General features: G+C 37.6%; 3 protein-coding genes and 1 non-coding gene across 8 annotated transcripts; 3 read left to right on the top strand and 1 right to left on the bottom strand.

Moving 5' to 3' along the window:
- The first annotated feature begins 1,059 nt into the window (after window positions 1-1,059).
- Window positions 1,060-4,429, top strand: scpp1 (secretory calcium-binding phosphoprotein 1). The gene is made up of 9 exons (XM_005946814.2): window positions 1,060-1,299; window positions 1,561-1,615; window positions 2,000-2,047; window positions 2,619-2,672; window positions 2,788-2,814; window positions 2,923-3,021; window positions 3,220-3,252; window positions 3,337-3,396; window positions 3,496-4,429. Exons 2-9 carry the CDS (start codon window positions 1,562-1,564, stop codon window positions 3,928-3,930), a joined length of 810 nt encoding a protein of 269 aa, XP_005946876.1. The 5' UTR covers window positions 1,060-1,299; window position 1,561; the 3' UTR covers window positions 3,931-4,429.
- A 2,109-nt stretch (window positions 4,430-6,538) lies between these two features.
- On the top strand, window positions 6,539-6,612 carry trnai-aau. Its single transcript has one exon. It is a non-coding gene; the product is annotated as a tRNA-Ile (tRNA).
- A 614-nt stretch (window positions 6,613-7,226) lies between these two features.
- Window positions 7,227-12,145, bottom strand: aptx (aprataxin). Of its 5 annotated transcripts, none has more exons than XM_042221475.1 (7): window positions 11,914-12,145; window positions 10,833-10,879; window positions 10,433-10,594; window positions 10,282-10,347; window positions 9,963-10,189; window positions 8,444-8,547; window positions 7,228-8,335 (listed from the first exon to the last, which is right to left on the bottom strand). In XM_042221475.1, exons 1-7 carry the CDS (start codon window positions 12,041-12,043, stop codon window positions 8,187-8,189), a joined length of 885 nt encoding a protein of 294 aa, XP_042077409.1. In that variant the 5' UTR covers window positions 12,044-12,145; the 3' UTR covers window positions 7,228-8,186. The 5 variants fall into 5 exon arrangements, with proteins under 5 accessions (XP_042077410.1, XP_042077409.1, XP_042077408.1 ...); XM_042221474.1 differs by having other exon boundaries at window positions 7,678-8,335; window positions 10,433-10,711; XM_005946817.3 differs by having other exon boundaries at window positions 7,693-8,335; window positions 10,282-10,341; window positions 10,433-10,711.
- dnaja1 (DnaJ heat shock protein family (Hsp40) member A1) lies at window positions 12,131-20,280 on the top strand. Its single transcript, XM_005946816.2, has 9 exons — window positions 12,131-12,246; window positions 13,504-13,650; window positions 13,742-13,931; window positions 15,211-15,315; window positions 15,423-15,650; window positions 15,746-15,860; window positions 16,082-16,197; window positions 16,769-16,869; window positions 17,122-20,280. Exons 2-9 carry the CDS (start codon window positions 13,519-13,521, stop codon window positions 17,353-17,355), a joined length of 1,221 nt encoding a protein of 406 aa, XP_005946878.1. The 5' UTR covers window positions 12,131-12,246; window positions 13,504-13,518; the 3' UTR covers window positions 17,356-20,280.
- The last annotated feature ends 260 nt before the right edge of the window (window positions 20,281-20,540 follow it).

The raw sequence follows: 20,540 nt of genomic DNA, 5'->3' as shown, positions 1-20,540 counted from the left end.
ATTTAGGCAAAAAAAAAAAATAGAAGAAAATGATTACACTGCATGCAGTCTCAAGGATCACACTGGTGATGCACCAGTCTGACAAATGCCTAGTTTCATTAAGAATATTAATACCACAGATGCATCCAACGCCTGTCTGACAAAGATAATTACATAATTACATTATTAAACCTTAAGTAACGTTAAGGTGAACGTGCAGACACTGTTGACTGTCTGCGTATCACAACAAGCATCAATCATCTCCTCCTCCACTCCTACCCTGTGGTTTTGGTGGAGAGCACTGGACTGGTGAACATTCAGTCTAATTACAGGTTTCTTTTGCTTAGCTGAAATCCAAAGTGAGGTTAAACAAGGAATTCTGTAAGCTTATTTTGGGCCTGGCCATATAAGTATATCCAGGAAGCGATTATATACCACAGGATGGAAATATATATAGAAGCCTTTACTTGTACATACTGTACATGCTTAATGTTCCAAAAACACAATTTCCAATAACATCGTTTAGCAGTGAAGGCAAAATATGGTTTGTTTTTGTTTTAATAGACTGAATTAATATTGTACTTTGTCACAGTGTGCGTGTATATGTGTGGGTGTGTGTATGTATCTGAAGTTAATCCATTCATGTGAAGTTTTTATAAAAGGCAGTGTTTAATTTTCTCAATTTAAACCAACCTTATATTGAAAACTTTATAGCCCTCGCACTTGTACTACTTGTAACCTGTTCCATGTAATCCATCATCTGACAAAAACAAAATTCCAAATAGAAAGGGAAGGAGGGGAAAAGGAAAAGAAAAAAAAGTTTCACCGGAAACAAGCATGAAACTGTCTAGCCCTCTTTTCCTCTCTGAGTGGGTGAGTTTATTTTTTCAACAGGCCACAAACCCTATAGTTTAGCGAGCTAAATTATATTTCACTAAAGACGTGAGAGGGGGTGTAGGAAATTTTGTGACTGGATAAAAGAGCACACAGTATCTATGTGTGTGTGTGTGTGTGTGTGTGTGTGTACAATCATCATCACGCCACTGTGTGTTTTCTGAACTCCCTCTCCGGAACAAATACACCTTCGCATGACGACAAAAAAGACACATCCGGAAGGAAGTGATGCAATCACCTTAAATGAGAATACTTATATACAGTAGTCCTGGGAGTTCCCTCCAGCATATCCACACATCGTGATTTTACTTCAACTGCAAGCTTCCATTCGAGGTTCAGGACAGACTCCGGATTCTCCTGTTTGCTGCCTTATAGACTAAACGAGGAGCACCAGCTGCATCTTTTTATATTATCTCTGAAACTGAGGTAGAGTAAATGATTATGTAGTATTATTATTATTACTTTTGATCACAACTCTTACTTTAGTGATCACAACTTTGAAAGTTTTGAATTGTCAGTTTGGTTTGTAGTAACTTAACATCTAGAAGTTTAAACCCAAGAGCAAATGGATGTGACCCTATTTTGGGGGGAGTTTCTTTTGCTAATGCACCATAGTAGTTACTCTTACACTGAACTGAACTTAATGAGAATAATAATTACATACTTTTTTTTTTTTTTTTTTTACAGAATGAAGGTTCCCATCATTACATTTTGCCTGATTGGAGCAGTCTTTTCCAACCCGGTGAGTATGAACGCAGAAAACAAAAATCAATTATTAAAAAGGTCTCAATTTTGAAAGATTTTTTCACTGTAATTTTTTTTTTTACATAACTTTCAGATAGGCGAAATATTCTCCCATCTTCCATGCTGTGTATTTTTGTTTATTTGAAAGTATTACTGAGGTTCAAGGACACAGTTACAACAAAAAAATCAATAATACTAGGTACAAATAAGCATAATATTACTTGCTATTAGTAAAATAACAGGTGACATGGAACTAAAGCATGTCATAACTATATGTATTTTTAGAAATAATAATAATAATAATAATAATAATAATAATAATAATAATAATAATAATAAAGTGTCCATTAAATAACCATCTGTTCCATTTTCATTCTGACAGATTTTACACACTGTTGTTTCAGTATCAAGCGAGGTTGCATCAAACTCAGTAAGTAGCATTTTCAAAACACAAATCATTTTTTAATATTTTTTCCCAAATGCTAAATCACAGTTGTATTAGACCTTGTTTCTGGTACTAGGAAAGAGAGAGAAAAAAGAAAGCAAATAATTCCATAATAATTCAAAGTTTAACTTAATAATTTAAAATTTCAAGTTTTGTTTTCATTTATAGATGTTTAAATTAGCAAGTTTAAATTTGGCAATGATTTTCTTTTCATATATTTGAGCTTCTGTACGTTTGAGTATATTTCAGGAACTATACATAAACTACTAAACTATATAGTCTGCCTGCAGTAAAGCTGAATTCCTTGAAGACAGTCAGCAGGAAAAGCTAACAATGGGCGTGGGTACTGGAAGTCTCTCCAGACCTCAAGATGATTCCCATTTCAGAAACTATTGTTTACTATACTTTATGTCTGCTTCCATTCCGGCAGTAATAGCTTGCCCAAGCAAGGGTTGACAAGAATGAAATCTAAATGAATGATGATTGTTGATGCGGCAGTTAAAGCATATAATTAAAATACATTTTTCTCTGTGCTTACTTTGTTTTGTTTACCCAGACTGAAAGTGTGTCTGTTTCACAATCGTCTGAAAATGACACCTCAGAGCTTCAGGTAATGTGTACATTTATTTCAGTAATGAGTAAATGGTTATTTTTCCTGACTCTTTCCATCACATTTGATTGCTGAGTTTCATCCACATGACTCTTTGTTCCTGTCTGTGTTGCAGAGCACAGAGGAAAACACCTCAAATCAGGTGAGTTATTTTGGTTCTGAAATGTCTTCAGAAAACCTTCATCCTAACACACAGATCAAAATCATTTTTCTGTTTACTGAAAATGTCTCTGTTTTTTTTTTTATACAGAGCTCAGAGTCAGAATCATTAGAATCCACAGACAACACATTGGAGGACACATCAGAGGACACTTCAGAGGACACTTCGGAGGACACATCAGAGGACACGGTGGGTCCTATTAGCAATCCGTGTAATATTTTACTGTTATCCTTCAACAAGGTTGCTATTTCCATTTCATAATCTTTAAAGCATTAGCAAATTGTTAGGATTTCTGGGTGTAACCTTGGATATCAGATGATACAAATGAATAAACCTGGAATAAATCTGATATTTGCATCCTTAAATGGGTTTCATTTCCACAAACAGACTTCAGAAGAGAGTGACAGTCAGTCGGATGAGGTAAGATGAAGTAAAACAACTTCTTTTACTTAGTGTATTATGTGTAGTACAGACTTACACTGTTTCTTCACCTCTGTTCCACAGATGGACTCCATGCTTGACACCAAAGATGATAGTATGGGCAGTGAAGAGAATGTCAGAAAGGTGCGATAAATCTTTTACGTTATCAAATTATTTCATTTAACCTGCTTAAGTAGAGGTTACAGTTAGTTAACACAGTGCTCTCTTTATTCACCGCTTTAGAGCTGGGTGCGAGTGTTTACAAATACAGTGAAAGCCCTTAGCGCAGAGGACAGCAATGAGCTGCCCGACACAAACCTGCTGGTGAACCCCACAGACAGCAGTGACAGCACCAGTGACAGCATAGAAACCACAACTGCCACCAATGACAGCAATGAAAGCAAAGACAGCTCCAGCAGCGAGAGCAGCGAGAGCAACGAGAGCAACGAGACAAAAGACAGCAGCAACAGCAGTGACACCAGCATGAGTACAGAGGACAGCAATGCCAGCGACAGCACCGAGCTGAAACAACTGAAAGCCAGGGACTGTGTGAATGACACTCAGAGCTGCGAAAGTGAGGAGCGTTTCTTCCAGAGTGTAGGAGATGATGCTCATTTCTCAGTGGATAATCTGATGGTGCCAGATGAGGATGACAGGGAATTAATGCTGCGAAGATGATGACATGCTCTTGTGCAGCCTCTCATTTCCCTCTATGAACTCTAGCACTATGACTAGCCTGAACACTTCAGGATGATAGATTTTGTTTTATAGATTGCTTTATGTTTATAATGACATAATGCTACATGCAGCTGATTTTTGTGTGAAAATTATCGAGGTGATATTATCCCAAGTGTTTACTTTGTTTTTATAATAATAAATAAATAATATAATCATGGATTTGGGGCTTGTGGAGTGTTGGCATACCATTTTAATCAAGGATTTATCCATCATGCAATTTTATAACAGGCCAATACATAAAACTGTACTCTCTACCTTTTAAAATATTTAGAAAATTATAGTAAAATACATATAATAACTGCCTTGCAAATTCATATTTTGCATGCACATTATGTAGCTTTTAAAATTACTAGAGATGGCACGATACCACTTTTTAATGTCCGATACCGATTCCGATATCATAAATTTGGATATCTGCCGATACCAATATGAATCCGATATAGCATATTTTGTAATCAATAAAACTGTTTTTTATAAATATCTTGCTGCATTTTGTATAAGTTCATACTCAAGTTTTAAAAAACGAGACTGAAGCTATTCTGTTATACCTGTATGCAAAAAATACACTCCATCCAAAACATTTTATAATTCAGCAACACAGATCAATCTAATAAATTTAAACCTACACCATCCTCCCTATTCTGGTATTTTAAAGTACTTACCTACCTAACTAATAGGGTTGCCAACTCCCAGCAAAAACATTAGGGAACCACCCCCCACCCCCCGCCCTTAATCGATGTAATCAACTTTAATTTAATGCAAGTGTAAAACAAATGCACAGAAATCAATTATTTTTCTACAATAATTAAATAGATTCAACATCTTGCTTCAACAGAATTGCAGACTGCACAGATGGTACCTTCCCAAAGGAAAAAATACTATAGCTTACTAGGGTATATTAGACTTATTAGTTACTATATACAATAATGGATTTCTATACATTTAATCAGATGACCAGTTTTGTTGTAAGATTCAGAAAATTATTTATTCAAAGTTTTTAAATGACATAACAAAGAAAAATATTTCTTTGTGCCCCCCTTTCCGTTAATGCCCTACCTGGCCCCGACAACACTTTGCTAGACCCGCCCCTGCACAGTTAACAGCTGTCAGCTACTTAGAAAAGGATCCTGGTGTTATTTGTCTCTCAGAAACAGTTCATAACTTCCCTTCAACTCATTCATGTCACCTAAAAGGTAAACCTGTTTCTCCATCACCTGCTCAGCTCTGATGATTCAGTAAGGACATCTCCTGGGTTCATCTTCATGTTTCCCTCTCACCGCAAACGGATATCATGACCAGCAGCTTTTACAGCCATGGCTCCAGCAAACCTCAGCTGATACTAGAAAGTAATATTAAATAAATTCTAACAACAGCTTATCAGGCAGCGGATAAACAACGTGCTGCTGTCGTTCATCCGCTGGTCTCCTCTTTCTAGCGCAAAGTGGGCGATAAAAACAAACAAGATGGGACTTGCTGCAGAAGATCAGCTGATCATTGATCAGTTTCATGTTTGAAGTAATAACAGGAGAGGAAGGGGGAGTGAATGAGAGAAATAGATGCAACTGCGCTGCAAAGACAGAATAACTCCAGCTTTGTGTCTATTTTTTAATTCTAGCTGACGTAAGGGACAAATCGCTTCCTTTTCACCTCAAACTGGAACTCAAATGACCAGTCCAGCTGTGGCTCAATATATCAGTTGTTAAGCTTAACGTGGAAATACTATGCAAACATTCAGGGATGAACTTACACACTTGCTTTACGTCTCTGGGATAGTTTTCGCAGAGATGAAATGCTGCTGTTAGGAAGCATGTAGCAGCTCCAAATGCTCCAACAGACGCTGACAGGGCATACTGCTCCGATGCGCCGAGCTGGGTTACGCCAAGTAACGCGTTTTGTGATACTTCGGATGGGATTACATTTTTGATTTCTCTCTGATATCCGATCCAGTAATTTAAGTCAGTATCGGACAGATACCGATAGGTAATATCAGATCGGTCCATCTCTAAAAATTACAATTAGCTACTGAAAAATAGTGGCAGGACAGCTGAATAAACAAAGAATAAAAATTTTAAGCTGAGTGCACCTCTACAATAATACATTTTTAAGCAAAATGCTGTCCTGCATATTAGAGGGGGGGAATTGATCCAAATATTGATAGTATGAAAACAACTTTTTGTGTTTACTATCACGTCTCTTTAATTAATGGTCTATAACACATTTAAACCACAGGATTGTTACAGCCATTTAGAGGTCATTAAAATATGTTCCAAATTTGGCTAATGGATGCTGGTTAGGCTAATCTCACAGCCTAAATCACGAGGTACTGTTCTCCCCTACATAAACTCCCTTTATAGGTTAAAAGTAGGCTATTGTTATTGGTATCGGATCACTAGCAAAGACAGCATTGTCGCAGAGTATTGCTGTTTATTACTGATACTTCTTAAATGAAATACTAGCGCATAATACTTGCCTTATAGTCGAATGTGAAACTACGACGTGTGATATGTATGACTCTCTATATAAATGGTACTTTCTCATTCGCAGACGTGGCCGGTTAGCTCAGTTGGTTAGAGCGTGGTGCTAATAACGCCAAGGTCGCGGGTTCGATCCCCGTACGGGCCAGTAGAGCCTTTTTGTTTAATTTATTTTTACATTTCTGTTGTACTGGTTGATGACGATATTACCCTAAAAATACTGAATATCGTGTGGAGAAGTAGTTCGTCAATAGACAAATCTCGAAAACTGTCGCGGCTTATGTGAAAAGTCCCCACTAGATGGTACCAAATCTTCATGTTGTATTGTGTACTAATGCAAATTACGTTTTTATAATCTTTCTTGAGGAAAAGGGCGAAACCGTATACAACAATCTGGAAAAACGCCAGGAAAAACAAATACAATATAAAAGTTGATATACTGCACAGAATCAGTCACAAAGCATAGTGGAGACTAAAGGAAATTTCCAGTTGATTCACATTGTCCACCAGCAAAATATGTCTGCCAATGTCCAGGAGACAATTCACCCATATTTATGGTCTAAATATGTTCTCTCCACCGAGAAGGTCACCAATAATCTGTTTAATGACCATGTCAACATAACTGTCTGATTCAATATCATAGTACACCTGGTTTTCCATAATTTACTGAGATTTATGACAAACTGTGAGGCAAAAAGCGCTTTTGGGTCGAACAGTCCAGAGAATCAAGGATCAGATGGTTTGGACATGTGCAGAGGAGGGAGATGTATTGTACAAAGCATGTTGAATATGGAGCTTCAAGGCAGGAGAACACGAAGGAAGGCCACAGAAGAGGTTCTTGAATGTAGTGAAGGAGGATATGCAAATAATTGGTGTCACTAGAGATACTGCGAGTGTGCGGGAGTAAAGAGGCTGTGCTCTGGTAATGGTTTAAACAGATTTCTCAATCACATAATTAGAATGAGAATCAAAATACGGAGACGTAGGTATTAGCATTAGGTGGCTGAGCAAGCTTTAACTGTTATTTGCTAAAGGAGTACTGTAATAGCAGCAAAGAAAAAGTACAAAAAAGTTCTCCCAAGTACCAATGTGTTATTTGACTGTCTGCTACTATTTCAACACATCAAAGCAGTACAGTTTTTTTCCAGCAAGCTATTTTTCCTTATATAAAAACCTGTAAGTTCGAAAGGTTTCTTTTATACTTTTTGAAACAAATGTTGATTTCTGTGGCAGCTGTGCCGGCTCTGAAAGAGAGTTAATGCATTCCCAGTACAATACATCGACAGCTTCCTTTGTTTTCTGTAAATCTGCATTAAAAATCAGTCTAAACTTGATGCACTGCAGGACTTAAAAGAGGCAACTTTAATTGAAAAGATATAGGCAGTATTTAGTTCTTAGAAAATATTTATTGCAAAATATTTTAACATGTTTGAAATGGTATTAACACTAAATGAAATCCATGACCTTGCATTACACTGATGGCATTTACCTTGAACGTTTTGTAGCTTGACACTCAATTTCCTATTAAACTGGAAAACCCTAAAAAGCTGAAAAAGCAACAAACATTGAAGACCTTTGGAATTTGTAATCAGGCCAATAATTATGGAAGCTACAGGAACTTAACATTGTACAAAAGAATGAATCTATACTATAAAAAAAAGTTAACATGAGATATGTGATCAATGAAAGAGCATGAGCATGAGTTACAGTCACATTGTTATCTCAGAAATGAGACTTCAGGTGTTCCTTCAGTGCCGGTATAGTGGGAAGCTCTTTGCAACACACGTGGCAGCGGAGAGGTAGCTTCAACAACTCACTGGTGCCTTCTTTCACAGTGACTTTTCCATCAGTTTCAAGCATCTGAATGACATCTGCAGGAAGAAAAACACAAAGTATTTTGAGTCCACAGTATAAATGATTTGCTCTAAAGCCAAATTATTTCTAAGCAGGTGTTAAAAATAAACTAGAACTGTTCTTACCCTTAGACTCAATGAAGTAATCTGTTGTAAATGAGTTCCAATGCTTTTTGTTCTTTAAACAAGGTGAGTCAAAGTCTTGGCTGATCACGTGGAGGTGAACATGGCTGAAAGAGAGAACATTTCAAAGCCACATTAAAAACCTGTTTAAGATTAGAAAGTAAAGTCTGAAGCGTTTACATTTCAGATCTTAGCCACAAGATGGCAGCAGATGTCCAAAACAGCTTCTAGCTTCAAGTTTCGTGGCACTTTTATTCCAAAATAATGTGGGAAGAATCTAGACCAGGGGTCCCCAATCTCAGTCCACGAGGGCCGGTGTCCCTGCAGGTCTTAGATCTCACCCTGGGTCAACACACCTGAATCACATGATTAGCTCATTACCAGGCCTCTGGAGAACTTCAAGACATGTTGAGGAGGTAATTTATCCATTTAAATCAGCTGTGATGGATCAAGGACACATCTAAAACCTGCAGGGACACCGGCCCTCGTGGACTGGGATTGGGGACCCCTGATCTAGACACTCACACAGTATGTAGTAGTTATTTTAAGGTAATGATTGTTGTTTATGTGTCAGACGTTGGGACCACACCACAATTTATTAGATTCATTTTTCAAATACAATAATACATCTGCATCACATTTCTCTTTAATGGTTTTAAAGATGTTTTACATGTTCATATGAAAAATTAAAGCCAGATCAGAAGAACAGGATGAAACATTAAAAACGCAAATTTGAAAAATCAGAGCCTTTGTAAATGAAAACATAAAAAACAGACAAATAAAAGTAAAGGTTCAATGCGGAAATGATGAGCAATTAAGGTTCATTTAAACTAAGCGTAAACATGAAATGTACTTATTTTAAGCATAGAGAAGTCTGCGCAGTTTTTTTTAAATTAACATTTATTCCCAGAAAGTTAGGATTCCCTTTCAAAATTGCTTCCAAATGTATTCTGTTGACGCTTTTGTTTTTTTTCACAAGCTTTTGAGTCAGAATGAAAATCCTTAACCCTAACCTCTTAAAAGTCATTAACTTCAGAGCTTCTTTAACCTTGAGTACCACATTAACTGGAGTGTCTACCTGGTAAACAAACAAACAAACAAAAAAAAAAATGCTTACTTTGATTTTTAATTGACTTCGAACTGTCTTTCATTTCCTGAATTTCTCTCTACAATTTATTGGTCTTAATTTTTAGTTTATTCTGCCCTGTACTTCTTTATTTCATTCAGTCTTTGTTTTATTTTGCTGATCTCTGAAGCACTTTTTAAGGTAGATTCTGAAAAATTCTCTATAAAACCAACAATTATTATCATTATTATCACTATTCTTATTCTAATTTAAAACTATGTTTTTTGTTGTTTTTAATTGTTTGTTATAGCAGTCTCAATAAACACATCCACTAAAGCCTCATCAGTCAAATTGTAGTAAAAGGACTAAGTCTAAGCATATTACCTCCATATTTTTAGTTTAGTTTAGTTACTCTCCCAAGTTCACAAAATCATTTCATATAGTCTAAATTTTTACCTCATGCTTGGGATGGCGTGGTATCCCGTGCGGAACTGCACCGAACTACAATCTGGGCGCTGTTGAATCATTTGGTCAGCAACTTTCTGCATGTGTTTCACCAGATCACAGTGCTCAGTGCGCAAAGCCTTCAGGCTGGGAATTGACTGCCACGGGAGCACAAGCCAGTGGTGGCGAGCTTTGGGGTATTTATCTTTAATAACGACCACTTTATCATCCTTGTACACCTAGTTTAAAAAAGTTAAAAATTGGATATTAGAGACAAAATCCAGTTCTCCAGTCAACATCACATCGTGAGTCTCTTTTATAGAACGGCTACCTGCATCTTGGGGTCTTGCATTGATGTCTTAAGGCCTTGACTCCAGTGTCCAGCATTTTCCTGCAACCGATATTAGGGGACATGTTTCTTCTGGATAATGTATTCCTTCAAACTCAAAACATGAAAACAATCGAAACATTTTTTTTCTTACATTTGTTTTTGGGGAATCAGCGTGACTGACTGACACTGAGATCCTTTCTGTTTGTTTGTCTGCTTTCATACTCTGAGCGTCCCTCTGGCTCTCTCGGTCCTCTGAAGTGGACTCTCGCTGCCTTTTTGTTCCACTTTGGCTGCCAGTGGGATCCTCTTTGAACTGTACAGTGTAGGGGTAAAGCTGATTGACAATATGAAGGCGCTGTCCAGGCTTTATTTTGACCTCACTGTCTTTACCAACCACCACGGAGTCTACAGAGGTGGGGTTTAAGCCCAGCTTTGGAATAAAAATGGGGATATAAAAGACAGATTGTAAGATTATATAGTAAAAAGTGGAAGATGGGAAAAAGTTTAACCTCTTTATAGATATTCAAATTATGAATGTGTAAGTATCTTACCTGTTTAACTTTGACATAACCTTTGTTGCATTCTGCTTTCAGCTCCACTGGTTGGAAAAGGATAACATTTGCAAAAGTCACACTTTCCACATATTAATGATAAAATCTTTGGGAAATTTATAATAGTTTAGAAAGTCAATTAAAAATGTTGTAAATGGGTTTGGGCTTCCTATGGGTCCTCCAGCTTCCTCCCACAGTCCAAAGATATACATGTTAGTGGTGATTCTAATATACCCATGGATGTGAGGCAGATACGCTGTTTGTAGTGTATAGTTTAATGTATGGTTTTGGCTTTGTGTGCTCAGTAAGACGCTTAATAAATGCTTAACCTCAATATTACAGAAATGCATTCGGCCCTTCAGTTGATCCATCAACTATTAATCAAAGCCTCATCAGAAATGGTCTCACTGGAGAGGTGACAGTCGTGAAAGAAAGAAGGGAAATGGGGAGAAAGGGTTTCAGTTCAGGTTGAGAACTGGAATGAAAAATCAAGGGCGACGGGTATTATGGCGTGTCAAATCCAAATTTAAACATTTTGGTTCAATTTGTTACTAATATGTAAGAAGGAGGTCAGGAGAAACACAACAGTAAATGTCTACAGGCATATGTAAAACACAGTGGAGGCTCGGTCTGCGTTTCAGCCAGTGTTGCTGAGATCTTATCAAAATTGATGGAATTATGAATGCAGAGAAGTACCATCACATTTTGATTCACCTTGCATCTGGAAAGCACCTGATTGGCAACAGCTAAATTTTTCAGCATCAGCTATCATCCTTGTTAAAGCAGTCTGTGATCACCTTGATTGAGAACGAAACAAAAGGCGGCCAACATCTAAAGAAGAGATTTGAATGTCATTCAAGAAGCCTGGAGTTCTCCAGGCTTCTTGAAGATCGCTTAAACAGATTACAAGAACACCTGCCTAAGAGAGCTCAGGCTGTGTTGACGTGGCCATAACCTTAGCGGTCATACAATACATCTCTTTTTTTAATCTTTCTTTTTTAATTTGAAAAAAAAAAATATATACTTCAATAGTTGACCTAATTGTTAACACTGCTAGTGTTTCAGACTGAGATGCTGTTACCTTGCTGCCGAGAGCATTTTTTGTCTTTGATGGTTGTTTCTGGCCCTCGCCCCAACACAACAGTCTGTAAATGAGGGAGCTGGATGGGTTTATGATTCCCCTCCTCGCTAATAAGCCAACAGAGTGGCATTTTATCATCGTTTGCCTTCGGCCTCGCAACCAGGGTTTCTGTTTCCAACAGTTCACGCTTGTTTGGGTGACTGGGGGCTCCGTCGCAGGAAATAAACGTCACCGGACGCGACTTTCATTTACGATAGAGGCGGGTTAGAAGAACCTTCTAGAAGAGTTGCTGTGAACGGAGGTTGTGAGGCGACATCATTGTCTTCATATAAGGTTGGAAAACAGTAATTATCTGTTCACACGGTGTTTATCACAAGTGTCATGTGTAGTTTTTGGTCGGTGTTTAAGTTGAGAAAACAACAAAGCTAACCTTTTTTTTTTCCTTAGCCGGGCTAAGTAGCTCAAATAGCCTCGTAGGGCCCGAGCAGCCCCAGTTTGTGCCCCTCATGTAACAGCATACATTTAACCACTGGATTATGTAAAACCTAAGTAACTGGACATGTCTGAAAAGTACCAAAAGGAGCGTTCGACAACAGTATGAGTTGTTTTTATTGATTCATAAACACCTCTGAAACCAACTGGATACAAACATCTTGTTCAAATATACTGTGATCTTTTATTCCCACTAATAAAAGATTACAAATAGTTGAGTCGCCAAGTTGTACTATCGCTTCTGAAACAAATATGGCAGCGTTGAGTAAACAAATTACTCAACGCCGGACAGAAAGCGAAGGCACTTCTGGTCTTTGCTCCTTTTTACAACGGAAAAGGTCTTGTGTAGGACTTGCTAGTTATCTGTTTTTAAAAGGGCTGGATTGAGGCTGTATTTGTGTGGTGCTGGTAACTGGTAGCTAATTCTTTGAATCCCCACCCACCCCCGTGAAGGGATTTAGCGACTCTGTTATGATAATGAGGAATAAGTTGCTGGTTTGGATCTACTTCACCCTTTAGAGTAGGGATGCCAGACTCGATTCACATTGTGAACTCCAGTTTGAGCTTGAGTGGGCCAGATTGGTGAAAGTAAAATAATAAAAATGCTGCTGTAGTGAAATGAATCTGTCAGCAGGTCTCTTTAGGCTTAAAGAAATGTGTCAAATTGACAGAAAAGGTAAGTCATTGAGTGTCTGGCAATTATTTTGTTAACAGAAACTGTATTAGATGGTGAAAAAACAGGAACGTTTTTGTCATTTAGTTCGTTACTTACTACTCTGACGTACTATAAATGGCCATGAACGTATGAAAATACAATTAGAAGTCCAAAATTAACGTCTGTGTGCACATTTTCTAAAGCTCTCCGGAGGGCTAGGTTGAAGTCTTTGCTGGGCTGATTGTGGCCCACAAGCTTTATGTTTCAGTCATCACCTCTCATCTAATCACAAAGTATTTCCAGGTTGATAGTTTAGGGTGACAGTGTCCATGCAGATCACATGCAATGTCCTCTATGGTCACAAGATCTGAGCTCAGATTCACAAGAAGCTGAACATTTATGAACTTTATTTTATTTATGAATATTTGATTTATTTATTTCAGTTTCTCAAGGCAAACATGGTCAAAGAAACAGGTTTTTACGACACTTTGGGTGTGCCACCCAGCGCAACTCCAGATGAGCTGAAAAAGGCCTATCGCAAACTGGCTTTGAAATATCACCCCGATAAAAATCCCACAGAAGGAGAGAAGGTGTGTAGTATTTTCTTACTGTCATTAACATCAACAGGTGAGGCACACGTCTTCTGACACGGTCTGTCTTCTCTTTCTTCTTTTCTTCAAGTTCAAGCAGATCTCACAGGCCTATGAGATTTTGTCAGATCCGAAGAAGAGAGAGATTTATGACCGGGGAGGTGAAAAGGCTATAAAAGAAGGAGGAACTGGCGGTGGAGGTGGTGGGGGCTTTGCATCACCCATGGATATCTTTGACTTGTTTTTTGGTGGAGGCAGCCGGATGCATAGAGAGCGAAAAGGTAGGCAAATGTTGAGAGGATATAGCTGTGAAATATGTAAAGCCATTTAGTTTGCCTGTGTTAAATATGTTCTCTGATGCAATGCGATATGAAAGAAAACTGGTTCTAAAGACTCAGACACAAAGAGTTTGAATCTGTTAAATCATACTGTGGCTTGGTGCTGTATGATCTTTAATACACCCCCACCCCTAATTGTGATGTAGAGTTTTTTGTTTTTTTTTACAAGTACACTTTTTTACACTAGAGGTCAGTCATGATACAGATAACACAGGTCTGCAACCTAAAAACTGCACGGGATTCTTTGACTGTTTCTTATAGATTTTTACTCACTGAAACCGGGGAAAATATTTTTAAAATTCAATCTCGTCATGTTTTCTTGCAAAACTCGTGTTTTTAGTGTAATTAAGCATACAATTTCCCTTTTTAAACTGAAATCTGGTATCCTATACTTGAGTCAAAAAACATATCCAATAATGATTTCTTACATTCATTTAATATTTCTAAGAGTGAGACTCAAGAGAAATACAAATAGAAAATACGAGGAATTGAGTGAGGTAAGTGGAGGGTTATTTTCTTCATGGCGAAAGTTAGGGAATCTTAAAAAAATATGTTTAGTTAATTGTAATAAAACATTTTTAATATTTTTTTTCTTTTTTTATCACTGTTGTGCTTTTTTTTATGTAAACTCCTCATGTTTTGCAAAAAATCTGTACGTGATGGAGGGAAATGGAGATCGTTTTTGGATTCAGCACTCTAAAAACAATAACATTTACCAAAAATATCACATGCAGCTGAAAAATCTTTTTTTTTTTTTTTTTTTTCAGACTTGTGTAATTGGCAGAGCCAGAGAATGCCAAGCAAACAAAGATTATCTCTGCACTCATAGTTTTAGCTGAGATAAAGTAGAACAGTCTTTAAAGGCTTGAAAGTTCATGCTCATACCGTAAGAGACCTGTTACTCACGGGTACACGTGCCCCTAAAGCATGCCTGACTTATGCTCTGTTTTGCGCTAGATGGCTTTAGAATTTGCTTTAGAATTACAAAGAGACAGTGTGAGAAATGCTTTCTGAAAAAAATGTCTCACTCTTCGAACGTAGAGAGTGTGAATGTTTGAGTTTGGGGGGTTTTTTTCTACTTATTACTGCATTTCAAATGTACAGCAAAATGATTGAATTATTGAAAGCTTGTCTTAGTGGTTTCTCTGGGAGACCTCTCAGGCTTAAGTGTTACTGCTGAAATCTGTGATATAACTAACTGTGCAATATTGTTGCCCCCCAGGGAAGAATATTGTTCATCAGATTACAGTGACGCTAGAAGAGCTTTATAATGGAGCAACAAGAAAACTTGCTGTCCCAAAGAATACCATTTGTGACAGATGTGAAGGTATGTTTCTCTTAAAAAGTTGCTTAGATGTTAGTGAGATGTGCGTCACATCAGTCTGGTGCAAGTTATCTAACCAAACTGTTTCTCCTGCATTATTCATTTGGCAGGTCGTGGAGGTCGTAAAGGAGCGGTACAGGTGTGCATGTCTTGTCATGGCACAGGGATGCAAGTCCGCGTACACCAGTTACTTCCAGGTATGGTACAGCAGATGTCCACAGTGTGCCACAGCTGCCAAGGACAAGGAAAAAGAATCAGCCAAAAGGACCGCTGCAAAGCATGCGGAGGCCGGAAGATCCTACGACAGAAGAAGATCTTGGAGGTCCACATTGACAAAGGTGAGAGAAATGTAAAACTTTTTTTTGCGTCTGTTTGTGTGCAAACAAGGAAAACGGTAAACCTGTACATATGTTACCCGGTGACATTTACACAGGAATGAGAGATGGCCAGAAAATTGTTTTACATGGAGAGGGAGACCAGGAGCCGGGACTTGAGCCAGGCGACATCATCATTGTTTTAGATCAGCGAGACCATGCACAATTCACCAGGTAAAAAGAAGCCGCTCTTAAGTGTCTTTTTGTTGTTTTGAATGTTAACTAGGATGATAAACCAAAGTTGGTGCTTTACAATCTCCCTCTCATCCTTTTGTGCAATAAAAATAAAAGTAATTTCCATGTCCATGCTGTAGGCTGACGTTTGACTTTCTTTTTGCTTTTCTTTTTGTTTTGTTTTTGTTTTGTTTTTTTGGTCTTCATTTTTGTCTAACTAGGAAAGGAGAGGACCTCATCATGTCCATGGAGTTGCAGCTGGTTGAGGCTTTATGTGGTTTCAAGAACCCCATTCAGACACTGGACAACAGAACTCTCCTCATCACATCACATCCAGGTAAATCAAAGTGGGAAATGCTTTTTGGGAGTTACTTTGATTGGCAACCAGATTAGTGTATGAAAATATTCTTATGTATAATGAGGTAGCATCAGCAGGCTCAGGTCCATTTTTGTTTTTTGTTTTTTTATTGTTCTGCTTTAGAGGATATGAATGTATTATTGAAAAATGCATCCAATGAATAACACATATTGAATTTAGAAACTGTCATAGCGCTTTTTAAAATAATTCCAGGTGATGTTTGAAAGATTTCTCTGTGAGATGTGAACCGTGTTTTAGATGTGTTGTGTCATTGTGATGTCCTCCTTTTCCAGAACAGTTAAAATCATTTTTTTTGAAAAATATGAATAAACAGTGATGATTTTTTTTTTGTTTAGATTGACTTAATGGGCCTAATGTTATTGTCAGCCAAGCAAGCCACATTTGGTGTGGCTTGTACTTCACAGTGAAACTAGGCCACCTTGTCAAGACCACTGGACCTCTACCGTACAGTAGTTAAAATAAACTACAAACTCATTCTTACTCAGTTAATTTATTTTGATGTTGTATATATTTGTTTTTTAAATTACAGGGGAGTTGATCAGGCCTGGCGACACTAAGTGTGTCCTGAATGAAGGGATGCCCACATATCGCAGGCCGTTTGAGAAGGGGCGTCTCATTATTCACTTCTCGGTAAGAATCTCTTTGGCATTTATTGTTTTGGGGTTTTTTTGTTTTGTTTTGTTTTGTTTTTTTAATGCCTTTGTCTTTTATATTTTTATGACTAAATTACGCATAAGTAAGCAAAGCAGCTGATGAGGCCCATATTTGCAAACATTGACACCATTAAAATAACATAAAGTGTTAGCATTTTTCTGCATTATAATATGCGTGTATGGTCTATTGTGGAGCTGCAACTGAATCTATTTACGGATGTTTCATTAGGTGGTGTTCCCAAAAGCTAATTTCCTCCCCGAACATAAGCTGAAGGAGCTGGAGCGCTATCTCCCAGAAAAGATGGATGCAGAGCAGCCAGACAGTATGGACGATGACCTCTACATCTATGCTGACCTGGAGGACTGTGACTTTGAGAACAGGAGAAGATACAGAAATGAGTGCTACTACATGGACGAAGACGACTACGCCACCACTGGTGGTGTTCAGTGCCAGACGTCTTAAGCAACAGCTGGCCTTTGTCTATTCCAGAAGCTTAGATCCTCCTCTCCAATGCAAAGCACCTTTTTTTTGGTTATCTGTGCACTTTTAACTTTATTTTCCTTAAAAATCAATTCGTCTCTTTAGCTTGTTTGAAGTTGGTTCATAAAACTGTTTCCCAGTGCCCTGTGAATGTTAAAATTGCAGGATTTGAACTTAGATGCAGTTCAGTGGAATTCCTTTTCATCTAGGACCCCCTTTTTTTTTCTTTTTTTTCTTTTTCCTTCTTCTTCTTCTGTCATTCACACTGTGATTAAAGATGAGGGCTGGTATAACAGGCTTCAGGGAAAAGCATGACGGCCTGCTTTTTGTGCAGTTACACTAAAACTGATGACAATAATAGGTAAATAACCTATATATATATAGAGAGAGAGAGAGAGAGAGAAATCTAAATCAGGCGTTGAAAACCACTTTTTGTAGTCTCATCCATTTTTGGTGTCTAGCCCTCTCAGACATGAAACTTGTAACGGCGCTGAATCTGTCAGTCTCTTAAAGTAACAGCATTCTGTCTTTCAGTCAATGTTCCTCATGCCTTCATTCAGACATCCCTGTGACTGTGACAGAGATCCACGGTATGTGCACAATATCAGCTTTATTTGTAAAAGTCTTTGTATTTACGGGGACGTGCATTGTCAGTATTGACTCTAGCAAAGTCTAATGACAATTGTCATTAAGAGCAAGGACATCATCCCCAACCCTTTTCACAGAGGCTAGAAAACTTTATCACAGAGGAAATTTTTCTCTCTGAGCAGTTTAGAAACTGAGCTGGTGTTTTGCGTTCTATAGTGAGCTGATCAGCCCACAGAGCTACAACAGAGACGTGCACGCTTGTAATAGTGTGGGTGTCTCTCTGTTGTGACTGCATGCAGTCAGCCAAATACACATATTTTCTGACCTAGTGCGTTTGCTGCTGTAACTTTAACTCTTTACCCTTTAAAGCCTACTAGGAGTAACCCTTGGAGTTCTTTTGTGAAGAGTGGTCACATTTCTGGTTACAGTACAGAATCACAGCGACACTTCAGAAAAACAGGAAACTATTTTAATGGTTGTAAAACCACATCTTAATTGATATACAGTGAGATGTCAAAACTCGTTAAGGCAACATGTGAGGTCATCAGATGTCGTCTTTATGGGGGAAAGAGTTAATGAAAAAGCGATCAGAGTGCTGATTTATACAGCTCAGGCGTGTTTGTCTGAAAGGGGACCAGATGGTGGTGGAGGTGCTTGGAAACTTGATTTAAAACATTAAAGCTGTTGTACCCTTTCAAGGGCTATTTTTTCAGACTTTTTATGAAAAAACGTGTGACAGGTTTGAAATCAGTGTAGTCATGATTAAACCAGGGAAACGGGAAGTTCAAGCCACTTAATTTCCAACTAATGTTTGAGTTTAGCGTTTTGTTTAGTTTTTTCCTGAGCTGCAGTCAGTTGTCTGTGACGATGCCGCGCACGTCTAGTATAGTGTAAGTGTGAGAGTGTGCAAAGGTATGTGCAATCACCTTATATTTTGAAAGGCTATTTATGATTCTTGTTATACTCATTTACATTTCATAATTCTTTTTTTTTTTTTAAAATTAGAATAGGTTTACATGCTAATATTAAAAAAACTAAACACAACGTATTCTTCCGTGCCCCGCTCCATATTGCCGCTATGCCACAGTTCATCCTCTTCCTGAAATGCTCATCCTGAAAGGTCCAGCCTGCTCTGATTGGTCAGAAAAAGCTGTCTGTGGATTAAGTCTCAAGTTTCTCAGGAGCTGGGAGTGCATGAAGACTCCTGCATTCAATCATTGTGACAGTAACAGAACATTTTGTGTGCTTTGCCTATGACTGAGACATTTTAGAGACATTTCTTTCTGTGGAAAGAAGAGAATAACTTCCTTTTTGTCCTTCTCTTTCTTACCCATGTGTGTTCCCTGACATTTTTTCCCTATCACTGGACCCGTTTTCATTTTATAAAACAAAGCATAAGCAGGGCTATTTTGAATAGGTATGATTTTTCTTTGGAAACAATGGCATGGTTGTGGCAACATTGTACTCAAAGGTTTCTAATGTCTGCCTGTTTAGTTTTGTTGTGAGTTTAAAATCGTTGGAAGACAATGAGATCAGACTCCAAAATCTAGAGTTTAAATGACAAATGAAACCAGATATTAATATTTTTCCATATTCCTTGTGAACCTTGTAAAAGCCAAAATGAGTAATGGGAGTTTATGGATGGGCTTTTAAAATAGATAAACCTGCAAACTTTATACCTCATTAAAGTGTCTGCCTGTTTGAAAGCCTTTTCATAACTTAACTTGAAGTTACTTGATAATGCAGTTTTATTTTTCTTTCTTTTATCTCAATGGTGTTTGCCTTGGATGTTGTAAAATGGTCATGCTCACAGAAGCAAGGGTCTCCTTAAATAATGTAAGTAGTTCTTGAATGCAGATGTGAATTTGAGCGCTCATAATGTAAGGGGATTTCAATGCAAAGAGTAATTCAAGTAAATGTTGCCAAGGTTTTAAATTAACTTGATGCATGTTTGGACCAGTGGTCTACTTGTTTGTGTTCATGTTTTCTAAATAAATGTGATTTAATGGTCTTTCTAAGTTTCTGTGTAACAGTGCTTGATATCTTTTAGAAAATCTGTCTCTGCTGTTTTTCATTAAACTGGATTTTTATACCCAGATATTAAAATTCAGACACCCTGTTACAATCTAAACCACTGGCTCAAAGTATTTTTTTCCTCTTCCTCTGTACATCTCACACTCTAGTCATTATTCAGTTGGATGGAAATTAATATAAAAATAGGGTTTTGTTTTTTTTTCTACAATTGAATATTTGCTGTGTTTTAATCTACAGTGACCACATATCGGGTACAGTTGCGATAGCATGCCCTTTTTTTTTTTTTCTTTTCTCCCCAGTTCAAAGATTTTACATATGAGGGTTTTTTGTTTGGTTTTTTTTAATCTCCTGGTCCTTAACGGGTTCTGAAATTAGGTAAATACAACCTTAAAATTCCAAATTATTTAACAAAAACTAAGACAAAACACAAAAATGGTGTGTGAAAGATGAGGTATACGCCATGATTCAGTAGTTTGTACAACCACATGTTGCAGCTTTGAGTCATTTGTTAATGCACAGCAGTCTCAATCAGGTTTTTATCCCTT

Source organism: Haplochromis burtoni, unplaced genomic scaffold (genome assembly GCF_018398535.1).
Source record: "Haplochromis burtoni strain Fernald_Lab_line unplaced genomic scaffold, NCSU_Asbu1 Contig_67, whole genome shotgun sequence".
Classification (NCBI taxonomy): domain Eukaryota; kingdom Metazoa; phylum Chordata; class Actinopteri; order Cichliformes; family Cichlidae; genus Haplochromis; species Haplochromis burtoni.
The sequence above is the reverse complement of the archived record's forward strand: the minus strand, read 5'-3'. Positions and strand labels throughout refer to the sequence as shown.

What these genes read in the sequence shown, in the direction of transcription:
- scpp1 (XM_005946814.2), top strand. Translation starts at nt 1,562, where the DNA reads ATGAAGGTTCCCATCATTACATTTTGCCTGATTGGAGCAGTCTTTTCC. An exon ending in GTGACAGTCAGTCGGATGAG is followed by an intron (nt 3,253 to 3,336) that starts GTAAGATGAAGT and finishes TCTGTTCCACAG; the next exon opens with ATGGACTCCATGCTTGACAC. An exon ending in GTGAAGAGAATGTCAGAAAG is followed by an intron (nt 3,397 to 3,495) that starts GTGCGATAAATC and finishes TCACCGCTTTAG; the next exon opens with AGCTGGGTGCGAGTGTTTAC.
- aptx (XM_042221474.1), bottom strand. Translation starts at nt 12,043, where the DNA reads ATGCCACTCTGTTGGCTTATTAGCGAGGAGGGGAATCATAAACCCATC. An exon ending in AAAATGCTCTCGGCAGCAAG is followed by an intron (nt 10,880 to 11,913) that starts GTAACAGCATCT and finishes TTTTCCAACCAG; the next exon opens with TGGAGCTGAAAGCAGAATGC. An exon ending in TTACTTCATTGAGTCTAAGG is followed by an intron (nt 8,336 to 8,443) that starts GTAAGAACAGTT and finishes TTCTTCCTGCAG; the next exon opens with ATGTCATTCAGATGCTTGAA.
- dnaja1 (XM_005946816.2), top strand. Translation starts at nt 13,519, where the DNA reads ATGGTCAAAGAAACAGGTTTTTACGACACTTTGGGTGTGCCACCCAGC. An exon ending in GACCATGCACAATTCACCAG is followed by an intron (nt 15,861 to 16,081) that starts GTAAAAAGAAGC and finishes TTGTCTAACTAG; the next exon opens with GAAAGGAGAGGACCTCATCA. An exon ending in CCTCATCACATCACATCCAG is followed by an intron (nt 16,198 to 16,768) that starts GTAAATCAAAGT and finishes TTTAAATTACAG; the next exon opens with GGGAGTTGATCAGGCCTGGC.